The sequence below is a fragment of the Drosophila yakuba genome, chromosome 2L (genome assembly GCF_016746365.2).
Source record: "Drosophila yakuba strain Tai18E2 chromosome 2L, Prin_Dyak_Tai18E2_2.1, whole genome shotgun sequence".
NCBI lineage: Eukaryota > Metazoa > Arthropoda > Insecta > Diptera > Drosophilidae > Drosophila > Drosophila yakuba.
Window position 1 is genome coordinate 5523409 of NC_052527.2, and position 13459 is coordinate 5536867.

At 43.3% G+C, this 13459-nt stretch overlaps 2 protein-coding genes across 6 annotated transcripts; both read left to right on the forward strand.

The window, feature by feature from the left end:
- The first annotated feature begins 3299 nt into the window (after positions 1–3299).
- LOC6526941 (putative gustatory receptor 28b) lies at positions 3300–10667 on the forward strand. 5 transcript variants are annotated; one of them, XM_002088003.3, is made up of 3 exons: positions 3300–3970; positions 9708–10268; positions 10332–10667. In XM_002088003.3, the coding sequence occupies exons 1-3, from the start codon at positions 3302–3304 to the stop codon at positions 10458–10460; spliced, it is 1359 nt and encodes a 452-aa protein (XP_002088039.2). In that variant the 5' UTR covers positions 3300–3301; the 3' UTR covers positions 10461–10667. The 5 variants fall into 5 exon arrangements, with proteins under 5 accessions (XP_002088039.2, XP_015053538.1, XP_015053536.1 ...); XM_015198052.2 differs by lacking the exon at positions 3300–3970 and adding an exon at positions 4841–5572; XM_015198050.3 differs by lacking the exon at positions 3300–3970 and adding an exon at positions 6623–7391.
- A 573-nt stretch (positions 10668–11240) lies between these two features.
- Positions 11241–13059, forward strand: LOC6526942 (putative gustatory receptor 28a). The gene is made up of 3 exons (XM_002088004.4): positions 11241–11941; positions 12188–12790; positions 12843–13059. Exons 1-3 carry the CDS (start codon positions 11312–11314, stop codon positions 12960–12962), a joined length of 1353 nt encoding a protein of 450 aa, XP_002088040.1. The 5' UTR covers positions 11241–11311; the 3' UTR covers positions 12963–13059.
- The last annotated feature ends 400 nt before the right edge of the window (positions 13060–13459 follow it).

The window sequence follows — 13459 nt, forward strand, 5'->3', positions numbered from 1 at the left end:
GTCTTGGCTGTGGAGCAACAATCAAAATTGAAACTCCGCTTACCATGAAGTTAAGTACGAGAGACCTTAGGCGTCATGGATGGATATATCGTACCTCTATACCTATATATAATATTTTATGGCCCTCGGCTGATGATCACGACTATTGTGGGCTTGAGGTGCTCCAATGCTCCATTGCCTGCAATTCCACTTTCCTTTGCCAAATATTGTAACAAAATTGGCAAAATCCCACGCAGCCTCAGTGCCACATACTCATAATTGGGTCGCTTAATCTATCATTTGACATCTCTGATCCCCGCCGCCCTCAGACAACTTTTTAATTACAATTGGGCTCATTGTTTGAGCAGCGATTTCTGGCTTACATTTTGCGGTTACGCAACTTTCGGATTGCGTGGCGATTGCCAGAGGAAAGTCATCATTAGATTGACATAAAAACTCTTTATCTCGCTGATTGCGAGTTGGTAAACCTTAAAACGTTAGGCCTTACAAAATAGGCTTATTTATTTAAAAGTTATATGTACTTTTTTTCGCCGACAAGTGCATGTTTTTGCGCAATTAACAATAAAGGTAAAAGGAAGCTGATTAGTTGGTAGGTAAGTACTGGCACCTTTTTTTCTACAAATATTTACTGAAACTTACTAATGAAGTTTATACAATTTTAGGTGGTTTGTTAGAGAGAGACATAGTCAGATTTTAAACCTTTTTCCCAATGAGTAAGGGTATGAAAACATATGGTGTAGATACTTTAATAAAGAGATATTAATTCTTTTAATTAATTCATTCATTGAAATGTTCTGGACAGTAACTAAATTTTATCATGGACAGGTGGAGCAGTCTAAACAATTATATGCCATTTAAAAAGAAGAGCGGGCACAAAGCGTGAACAATGATAAATTACAATAACACAACATAATTAACTTTGAGCCGGGGCGATGATGCTAATTAACTTCTTCTTCTCCCTTGGCGAACTTAGATGTCTATAGGTTACCACGTTTGCATACAAGAAGTATATATATATAACATATATTCAAGCATATATCTGAGGTTGCCATAACCCAGTGACTGACTTCCACTGTTTACCGCATCACGTGGCGTCGGCACCTTGGGTTCTGTAACTCACCGCATCTTCATAGCCAAAAACCAACATCCAACATCTATTTCGTCACTTTTTGGTGGCGAAAATGTCAGAGGTTTCTGCGCAGCTCGTGGATTTGGTCAGCTGGCGATTATCCAAACCATTTTCCGCCATTCAACAATTATTTTATTTTATTTATGGCGGTTTATAAGTATATTTTTTATTCGCTTTTTTTTTGTCAATTGAGAAAAACCTTCAGCGTATTTGGCCGTGAAACAAATTGGCATCAAACCGCTTGGTATCTTAAATTGCTCAAATAATTGTTTGCTTCAGTTCGGTTTTGGCCAAGGAAAACATTTACCCCACTTTGTTTGTTATACTTAATTTTTTTTCACTATTTATTTGGGCTTTGTTTTCTTTAAATTGAATAAATAATTACATTTTATTAAACGGTTTAAAGCGGAAAGGAGAAAAAAATACATATTGGTAAGGGTTACACTTTAAAACATTATCGGATTTGCAATTCACTTAAGACCTTCTTCTTTCTTTTCACTACACTCGATTTGAGTATCTCACTTGCAAATTCTTACTTTCGTATATCATTTTGTGTCATATAGTTAGCGATACATTGCGTTGCACGTGTGAAAAATAAACAAAAAAGTTGAAATGCATTTCATTTAATGCTGGCGCCATTGTCACAGAAAAGCTAAAAACAAAAACGCAGAATTTCGGGGGAGTCTCTGTTATTGTTTCGACTGGCTTGTGGGGATGTGTTGTTGTCAGCCAAATTGTGCGACAAAAATTCTGAGCCAGCCACATGATTTGTTGCATTGCAGCACGACGTTGGAGTCGAGTGCTCCAAACTGGGAGCTCATTAGACTGGGGGAGGGGGATCCATTACGCAATCTCGTTTGCATTGTCGACTCCACTGGCAGCAGCTGAAGATGATGGCAGCACTGGGGCCAAGTAGTGTTGGTTTGGATTTACTTGCTTGGATTTGTTTTTGCGGCGTTTCGTTAATGTGGACTTTTGTCTTTCGCTTTAGCTGCATTCTAACATCAAAACAAGAGAGAACGCTATAGTCGAGTTCCCCGACTATCTGATACCCGTTACTCAGCTAGTGTAAGTGCGAAGAACAGTTTTTGGCGGTTTGTGGGCGTTAGAGTGGGCGTGGCCAAAAGTTTTTTGGCGAATAGATAGAAATTTACAAGACTAATACAAAAATGAAAAAATATCAAAACATTTTTCTAAAGTGTGGGCGTAGCAGCTTTGGGCGGTTTGTGGGCGTTAGAGTGGGCGTGGCAAAAAGTTTTTTGGCAAATCGATAGAAATTTACAAGACCAATACAAAAATGAAAAAATTTCAAAACATTTTTCTAAAGTGTGGGCGTAGCAGCTTTGGGCGGTTTGTGGGCGTTAGAGTGGGCGTGGCAAAAAGTTTTTTTGCAAATCGATAGAAATTTACAAGACCAATACAAAAATGAAAAAATATCAAAACATTTTTCAAAAATGTGGGCGTGGCAGTTTTGGGCGGTTTGTGGGCGTTAGAGTGGGCGTGGCAACATGAATCGACAAACTTGCGCTGCGTCTATGTCCCTGGAGTCTGTATACTTAATCTCAACTTTCTAGCTTTTGTAGTTCCTGAGATCTCGACGTTCATACGGACAGACGGACAGACGGACAGACGGACAGACGGACGGACAGACGGACATGGCCAAATCGACTCGGCTATTGATCCTGATCAAGAATATATATACTTTATATGGTCGGAAACGCTTCCTTCTGCCTGTTACATACTTTTCAACGAATCTAGTATACCCTTTTACTCTACGAGTAACGGGTATAATTATGCTAAACTTGGTTTTTAAAACAGCGTTTCGAAACGCAATTATCACTTGGTCACTTGACTTTGGTTCTATATAGATTCTTTGACCTTTCTTCTCAGAATATACATGTTTAAGCCCAGCAAATGCGTGTTTTAATGGCTCTAACCACAAAGCTTATTTGCGTGGTAATTAATTGAACGAATGTAGATAAGGTTAGATAACAACTGATGAAATTCAAATGAGACCTATTGCCATAGCTGCCAAGCATACAACAGCAATTACCATATCTGCGCAATTTAATCTGCGATAAGCAGTGCACTCCATTGAAATGAATTCAACTCAATTTGACCAGGAATCCAACTCAATTTGCCGAGGAAGCCGCATTTATTCGGATTCGAGCAATGATCCGCTACGGAGTGGACACTTTTCGCGGCTTTCGAGGACGATTGCGCTACTGGCTCAGTGCCAGGGATTGCTATGACTCCATCTCGCTGATGGTGACCATTGCCTTTGCTCTGGGCATCACGCCGTTTCTGGTGAGGCGCAATGCGCGGGGCGAGACATCCTTGGAGCAGTCCTGGTATGGTTTCCTGAATGCCATTCTGCGCTGGCTGCTGCTCGCCTACTGCTACAGCTACATCAACCTGAGCAACGAGAGCCTCATTGGCTACTTCATGCGCAACCACGTGTCCCAGATTAGCACACGTGTCCACGACGTTGGCGGCATTATAGCAGCGGTATTTACCTTCATATTGCCACTGCTGCTGCGTAAACACTTCCTCAAATCGGTCAAGAATATGGTGCAGGCCGATGAGCAACTGGACCGGCTACGAAGTCCCGTCAACTTCAACACGGTTGTGGGCCAAGTGGTGCTGGTCATTTCGGCGGTCGTGCTCCTGGACACCGTGCTGCTGACCACCGGCTTGGTTTGCCTGGCCAAAATGGAGGTGTACGCTTCGTGGCAGCTCACCTTCATTTTTGTGTACGAGCTCATGGCCATTTCCATCACCATCTGCATGTTCTGCCTGATGACCAGGACGGTGCAGCGCAGAATCAACTGCCTGCACAAGGTGAGCAATAGGTTTAGTATTTACCATGTGTCATATTTAATTAAAACATCTCGGCTCAACGCAGTCTTGCGAGTAAACTCAGTTCCTCCTCTGTAGCCATCCAATCATCATATATCACCTGTCAATCGCAGTAATCCCTGTACACCAGAAGCAAGTTGAGTGGAGAAATCGGATCTGCTTATGGCTGGAGCAATGGCCAGGAACGATTCCCCATCGATATCCTGCACCTTCCCTTCATTTCCATATCCACCCAGTCAACGAGTGTGGCCAGATATGCGATTACTCTCGAGTGTCTCCTTGATAATGAAGACAATGAATTGCCCGTCACGAAGCAAACTCGCATGGATGCTCGTCCACTTGACGGCGAATATCCTTAAAGTCTAGCGACTGAGTTCAGCTCAAGTGGTTTCCGTTTTCAAGGACACGCTGGTGCTGATTCGGTATATGGTGCACATAAACAATTACTTGCCAACTTTCTATCCTAACATACTTGCACCCGAAATCGGTTTGATTTTCTTTCCATGTACCCCCCCAAGGATAGAAACATTACTCACTTATTCCCCTATTTTGTCTTTTTTATTAACATAATTTATATCCATTTTATTTGTTTGTGTGCATAAAATCATCACTGGCAGCTCGAAAGAGAGTGAGAAAACGATAACACTTGTTGCTATTGCCTGCCACTTGTTGTTGCTGCGAGTCCTAGACAACATAATAATGAGCTTTCGCCAGCCAGCCGGCATTTCGTTTTTATATCCCCTCTTCACTCACTTCGGGGGGGTCCTTCTATTATCCTTTGGCCCACTTCGTTTGCATCCGTCGCGTGGCAATCGCCATTTTTCCTATTCACCAGTCAGTTCAGCCAGTTCGCGTTGACACTTTCACCCGAACGGTTGTGCGATTCGCCGTGCTCTGTTCTCACTTCCGTTTCCGGTGTGCATTAGCTTCGATTTCGCCACCATGTCCGCCCTGCGTCGGGTGCGCAAATACTTTATATCCTCGCAGGTCTACGAGGCACTGCGTCCGCTGTTCTTCCTAACCTTTCTCTACGGACTGACGCCGTTTCATGTGGTCAGGCGCAAGATGGGCGAGTCCTACTTGAAGATGTCCTGTTTCGGCGTCTTCAACATCTTCATTTACATCTGCCTCTGCGGCTTCTGCTACATCTCATCCCTGAGGCAGGGTGAATCCATTGTGGGCTACTTCTTCCGCACCGAAATCTCCACAATCGGCGATCGTCTGCAGATCTTCAATGGCTTGATAGCTGGTGCTGTGATTTACACCTCGGCAATTCTTAAACGCTGCAAACTTCTGGGCACCTTGACTATTTTGCACAGCTTGGATACGAACTTCTCGAACATTGGCATACGCGTGAAATACTCGAGAATTTTCCGATACTCGTTGCTGGTGCTGATCTTCAAGCTGCTGATCCTGGGTGTTTATTTCGTGGGTGTTTTCCGGCTGCTCGTCTCCTTGGACGTCACACCTTCGTTCTGCGTTTGCATGACATTTTTTCTGCAACATTCGGTTGTCTCCATAGCGATTTGTTTGTTCTGCGTGATTGCCTTCAGTTTCGAGCGGCGCCTCAGTATCATCAATCAGGTGAGTGGGGGTAATGGTTATCAGGACGACCAGCAAGTACAGGTAAATATTTACCTGCAGCTGGTGGAGATGCGTGACGGGAAAGGGGATTCCAGTGGGAGATTCACTGTAATTGCTTTTATTACTCAACCACAAAGCAAGTGTGAAAATTAATTTATGTAAAGCCTTGGTTACACACACACCAAACTAGATTATTTGCCATGATTCCACTAGACGTGTTTAGTAATTACGTTTGCTTTTTGGCTGTAGATGGTCAGCAAAGAGCACAGCCTAGACTATTTAACCAACAAGGTCTGCCAGGTAATGGATTAAGATACTCTATTGGGCAGCTGACCTAGTGAGTTAGATAAGATCGATTAAAATGCGATGCCTACTTTGGGGCATTCGAATAAATTGCTGCCTTTCATTTACATAATCAATTTATTATTTAATAATAAATACACATCATCAGTTTAACTTGAAAGTGTGACAAAAAGAAAGACGCGCTTTCTCATTTCTATTCCCACTTTGCTGTTCCGAATACGAAAGTATTAAATTTCAAGGCTTCTGGGAACTGTGCTTATCATAAATTTGCAACCATATTTCGCAAACCAACTGAAAATGGCAATGACCCCTTATAAAGTAATATCCGATGTCTTTATGGCCATAATTCCAACGTAACTAAGCAAATCTCATCTACGGCAGGACACGAAATACAAAAGCTCTTCTATTCCGCCGAACAATTGACATAAATTCATTCACGCTCTACATGGAAACCATGGAATTAATTTGGCTTAAGAGGGTCTCTGGTCACTCATTGATCTAGATAAATAGGGATATAGACACGGAAAACTTCCCTTAACGTGGGCAAATCGTTGGTTTGCCCTGGGGAAATGATTCCCCAGCGAGTTGCGCCATTAATTAAAATGCAACAGCTAGAGCTAATAGGTTAATGGTCGAAACATAAGCGGACAGCAGCTTGTCTAGACCCGCGTTACACATTAAAATGGGAAAGTTATTTACTTGTCCAAGCCCACCCACCAACGACTTCTGCTAAAATGCAAATCATTTGGGGTCCCTGGCGTCAGTCGCCGGTTGAAGCTCAAGCGAAGCGGTCATGGACATTGAAAGGGCCAAGGAGCCGGTGGATCCGACGGATACTCCGGACATTGAAATGGCTTCTGGACTATGCCAGTCGTGGCATCGTAGATTTCGGCGTTTCTTTACCGCCAAACAGCTGTACGAGTGCCTGCGTCCAGTGTTCCATGTGACCTACATTCACGGCCTCACCTCCTTCTACATCAGCTGCGATAGCAAAACCGGCAAGAGGACCATCAAGAAGACCATCTTTGGCTACATCAATGGCATCATGCACATTGCCATGTTTGTCTTTGCCTACAGTTTAACGATCTGCAACAATTGCGAGTCGGTGGCCAGCTACTTCTTTCGATCCCGCATCACCTATTTCGGGGATATGATGCAGATAGTGAGTGGTTGCATTGGCGTCACTGTCATCTACCTGACCGCCTTTGTGCCCAACCATCGACTGGAGCGCTGCCTGCAGAAGTTCCACACCATGGACCTGCAACTGCAGACGGTGGGCGTGAAGATCATGTACAGCAAGGTGCTGCGTTTTAGCTACATGCTCCTCATCTCCATGTTCCTGGTGAACGTCCTTTTTACCGGCGGCACCTTCTCGGTGCTTTACTCATCCCAGGTGGCGCCCACCTTGGCGCTGCACTTCACCTTCCTCATCCAGCACACGGTCATCGCCATTGCCATTGCGCTCTTCAGCTGCTTCACGTATCTGGTGGAGATGCGTCTGGTGATGGTCAACAAGGTAAGGAACACTTGACCAGGGGCGAGACTTAGAGATTAGTGGAAAGGTTGTTTGAACACCTTGTATGGTTTTCCACAGAATGACAAATTACTCTGCCTAGAAAAAAACAAGTTTTGCATATTTATTATTTAACTTATGTGGGTTGCCAAACAAAGTATTTCGACAGGCCTTTTAAATATTAGTTAAATATATTTCTAATCAAAACAATTACAATCAATTGCCTATCGCTTAGCATCTATTTAACTAGTTAGCTGCTTTAATTGGGCATTTCCCATGAGGACACTAAAATGGTAACGATCTAATATTTTTCCATTTAACACAGCAGTGTTTTTAATTTCATTCAGCTGATTCAATTAAATTAATTAGCACACACAAACACAAACAACGACCATGAACCACTGAACGCCAACCGGAGGACATGAACCACCTCTTTATAATTTCATAACGCTGGAAAAACGCAGAAAGTGCCATTAAATGAGAACTTTGTCGGTGGCTGATGGACGGGTTTACATTACCTGACCTGTCAACGGCGAAAAGTAGACAATATTAAACTGCCATGACGTTCATTGCGTTCAAGGTGTGGATCATAAATACTTTAAAGGCCAATCACAATCGTGGCTATAAAAGCAACTTGCACTGGACTCTAAAAAAATACTTTCATTTTCGGCCACAATGCTATGCATTGAGTAGATAGTACTTGTATTTTGAAAAATTCGTCTAAGAAATGTCAAATACCTTTTGCGAACTATTCAAACCTCGGGATGCTTTCGGAGCCGAGCAAACCTTACTCTTCTACACCTATCTACTAGGCTTGACCCCATTTCGCTTGAGGGGTCAAGCTGGCGGTAGGCAGTTTCAGCTAAGTAAACTCGGCTATCTGAATGCCCTTCTTCAGCTGAGCTTCTTCAGCTACTGCTTTCTGGCCGCTCTCATCGAACAGCAGAGCATTGTGGGCTACTTCTTCAAGTCGGAGATATCGCAAATCGGAGACTCACTGCAAAAGTTTATAGGAATGACTGGAATGTCAATACTCTTTCTCTGCAGCAGCATTCGCGTTAGATTGCTGATTCGCATCTGGGATCGCATATCCTGTGTGGATGATCGGTTTCTTAACGTCGGAGTATGCTTCAATTATCCCGCCATTATGCGTTTGAGACATCTGCAGATCTTGCTCATCAATGGCGTGCAATTGAGCTACTTGATTAGCTCCAACTGGATGCTGTTGGGAAATGATGTGAGGCCCATTTACACGGCAATTGTCGCCTTCTATGTGCCCCAAATATTTCTACTCAGCATTGTTATGCTGTTTCATGCCACTTTGCATCGCCTCTGGCAGCATTTCACTGTACTGAATCAGGTGGGTCGAGCTGAAGTGCAAGTAATTCTTAAAAAACAGAAACTACCTAATTGTTGAAAGCCCAATTCCCCACCTTAGCTCACTAAGCAACTAGCTCTTTGGATAATTAGATGTATATCCCACTAATTTACATATATATTGTTGTATGAGCCTAACAATTCATTAGCGTTGTGAGATTGATATCCCATTTTGCGTATTCGACGGACCCAATGGCTTTGCAGAGCAGCCATACATCATGTGGCTCCTTGGACGATTGGTCAGGAAATCGGGTAACCGACCACACGACGTATACACCTGCTATCGCCTGACCATATTCATGGCCCTCTGCCTTGGGATTGTGCCCTACAACGTGACCATATCTTCAGAAGGCAGAGGAGTACTAACATCCTCCTACTTGGGCTACATCAACATCCTCATACGAATGGCCATCTATATGGGCAACTCATTCTACGGCGCCGTCCATCGGGATGCCTTGATGTCCAACTTTTTCCTTACGGGCATATCCAATGTGATCGATGGACTGCAGAAGATCAACGGAATGCTGGGCATCTCTGCCATATTGCTTCTATCGCTGCTGCATCGCAGGGAATTGCTGCAACTGCTGGCCATTTTCGATGCACTCGAGACGGAGGCGTTTCCACGGGTGGGCGTGGCAATGCATCAGGTGGCGGCTAAGAAGAAAATGAATCGATTGGTGGCATTGCTGGTGGGCAGTATGGCGGCTTATATAACGTGCAGTTTTCTGATGATCGGCCTGAGAGACGCGACCACATTTTCCATCTCATCGGTGATTAGTTACTTTTCACCACATTGTATCGTGTGCGCGGTTTCTTTTCTGGTCGGAAATGTAATGATCAAGTTACGCATTTACCTGGGTGCTCTTAACGAGGTTAAGTTTGGTTTAAGATTGGGCATATTTAATACTTCAACTGATATTTCCTACGTAATTCTACTTGCAGGTGTTGAAAAACCTAGCCCATCAATGGGACACCCGTACTCTGAAGGCAGTGACTCAGAAACAGCGCTCTCTGCAGTGTCTGGATTCATTCTCCATGTACACCATTGTAACCAAGGATCCTGCCGAGATCATACAGGAGTCCATGGAGATACATCATCTGATTTGCGAGGCCGCCGCCACGGCCAACAAATATTTCACCTACCAACTGCTGACCATTATTTCCATAGCATTTCTGATCATCGTTTTCGATGCGTACTATGTACTGGAAACGCTGCTGGGCAAATCGAAGCGTGAAAGCAAATTCAAAACTGTGGAATTCGTCACGTTTTTCTCCTGCCAAATGATCCTGTATCTGATTGCCATCATTTCGATTGTCGAAGGAAGCAATCGGGCTATTAAAAAGAGCGAGAAAACGGGTGGAATAGTGCACTCACTACTCAATAAAACCAAAAGTGCTGAGGTCAAGGAGAAACTGCAGCAATTCTCCATGCAGCTGATGCATCTGAAAATTAACTTCACCGCAGCTGGACTGTTCAACATCGACCGCACTTTGTACTTCACAGTTAGTTGCTAGACTCTATATATATTTCTGTAATTTTCCTAATGAAACATTCATGTACAACAGATCAGCGGCGCCCTGACCACTTATCTCATCATCTTGCTGCAGTTCACATCCAATTCCCCCAACAATGGCTATGGAAATGGCAGCTCCTGCTGCGAGACCTTCAATAATATGACGAATCATACGCTTTAGATGTGCTATCGATGTCACTACAATATGGGGAATTGGAATATACGAGTAGAATGGAAATCGAGTCGAGTCGAGTCGATGGAGCCATGGTGAAATGGTATTGAATACGTCCAGCAGAATGTGTATTTTTTGTAAATGTTATTGTTGTTGCTAAAAAAGTGTTTTCTGTCAATATGAAGCAGCGATTGGAAATAAATTTTTAATCGGTTATACAGTTTGTCTTTTAAATTGGTAATTAGAAACTTTGATGCAGCATTCAAATAAGCACTCAAATTGGATTGATTTTATTTGAAACTTTTAGGTAATAGAGACTGTGAGTTTGAACATATTTTTCTTGTATAAGTTCAACTGCATACGCAAATAGCTGCTGGTAAGTTAAGCATATAACCAAGTATTGCTGTCCATCAACTAATTAGTAGCAAGTACCTTCCAAAATGTCAGGCCTATTAGTCACTTTGCGTGGTCGTTGGATGGGCGTCGTAAATTGTTTGCCAATTGTAATGAATAGCCATTGGCGCAGAACATTGTCATTCCTTTGGCAAAAAATGGACATGTCACGAATTCCTTTGAACTCGTTGAACCTGCGTGTAAATGACCTTGACCACCCGCACCCCTCCAACCGCGTTTAATGTTAAATTAATATTTGCTACTATTGATATTGGTCTATTAGGAGTGCGAAGGTGTGTGTGTGAGCGCTTTAACGATTTTGATATATGATACATCGGTGCTGTCTCCAGTTGACACAATGGTAATCATCATCATCAGCCGGCGAAGACTTCCGTTGTCAGTTGGCGCAAAATACGCGAGTCGAGCAGACGTTACACCTTCGGTGGAATTATAATAAACAATATTCAATGGCCTTTAAGTTGTGGGAGCGCTTTTCGCAGGCGGACAATGTGTTCCAGGCACTGCGACCGCTAACATTCATATCGCTTTTGGGCCTGGCTCCATTTCGATTGAACTTGAATCCCCGGAAGGAGGTGCAAACATCCAAGTTCTCCTTTTTCGCCGCCATTGTGCACTTCCTGTTCTTCGTCCTGTGCTTCGGGATCTCCGTGAAGGAGGGCGACTCCATAATAGGCTACTTCTTTCAGACCAACATCACCAGATTCAGCGATGGTACGCTTCGCCTCACTGGTATCCTGGCCATGTCCACGATCTTTGGCTTTGCCATGTTCAAGCGCCAGCGTTTGGTCAGCATCATACAGAACATCATTGTGGTGGACGAGATATTCGTGAGGCTGGGCATGAAGTTGAACTACCGCAGGATACTGCTGTCCAGCTCCCTCATATCCTTGGGCATGCTGCTCTTCAATGTGATTTACTTGTGTGTGAGCTACAGCCTGCTGGTCAGCGCCACCATATCGCCCTCGTTTGTGACTTTCACAACCTTCGCCCTGCCGCACATCAATATCAGCCTGATGGTCTTCAAGTTTCTCTGCACCACGGACTTGGCCAGGGGACGGATTGGCATGTTGAACGAAGTGAGTGTCCTGGGACTTTATTGCTCCTGCAGTGGGGTTATATGTGCAGAAAATGCGGCGGAATTAAATCAGAAGCTATCTTTAAACGAAATGCATACTTTGAACTGAAGAAGGCTTGTTTTTATAGCATACTTTTTGCATAATAGAGTGGTCATAAAGCAACCAGTTGAATGTTTGGAACTTTGTGCAGAATAACTTTAATTGTTCATGATAACCATTTTCTACTTAATATGGCTTCCTTGACAGATCCTGCAGGACATTTTGGATGCGCACATAGAGCAGCTGAGCGCCTTGGAACTCTCACCCATGCACTCGGTCGTCAATCACAGGCGCTACTCACATCGCCTGCGAAACCTGATCAGCACGCCGATGAAGCGGTACAGTGTTACCTCCGTCATTCGCCTCAATCCGGAGTATGCCATCAAACAGGTGTCCAACATTCACAACTTGCTCTGCGACATTTGCCAGACCATCGAGGAGTACTTCACATATCCGCTGCTTGGCATCATTGCCATATCCTTCCTATTCATTCTCTTCGATGACTTTTACATTCTGGAGGCCATTCTGAATCCCAAGCGATTGGATGTCTTTGAGGCCGACGAGTTCTTTGCCTTCTTCCTGATGCAGCTCATCTGGTATATAGTGATCATAGTGCTGATCGTGGAGGGCAGCAGTCGTACTATTTTGCACAGCAGCTATACGGCCGCCATAGTTCACAAGATCCTCAATATCACCGATGATCCAGAGCTCAGGGATCGCCTCTTTCGGCTGTCCTTGCAACTGTCGCATCGGAAGGTCCTTTTCACAGCCGCAGGACTCTTTCGTCTGGATCGCACGCTGATTTTTACGGTGGATTATCTTGTTAAATAGTTGATTATTTTATGAATGCATGCTTTTACAGATTACTGGTGCGGCCACTTGCTACCTCATCATCCTCATTCAGTTTCGATTCACACATCACATGGAAGACACCAGCTCCAATGCAACAAATCAATCACATTCCATACATCTTTGCGATTGATTAAAATAATTTATATTCATCTTTCTTTACTGAGTTCAAAAAAGTATCAACAACTCACAAAAATGTTTAAAATCTTACAAAACAGTCTCACGTTCTATGCTTCTATGGTGCGTACCTTATACGACTTCGCTGTTTTATTACTTTTACTATTACTAATTTAAAAAAATTTTTGTCCTTACCGCTATTTTGACTCATATCTTAATTCAATTTTAAACCAAAGTGAAAACCAAAATGAAAATTAATTAAACCAAATGAAAATTAAATAAAAGTTTTTAGCTTGCAGTAAAATGAGTTATTATGCGTTTTTTTTTAAGTAATAGAAAATATTCAAGCAAAAAAAGGAAATTCAATTGTTTTCAAACTGTGTACGTATGGTAAGCCTATTCACTACAGCAAGCTGGTTGCTACACCACTGACCACGCTGCTGACTGACATAAGCTGCTTGAATTTGACTAATGAATTCAAATGGAAAACGTTGCCCGAGACCCATTTCGAAG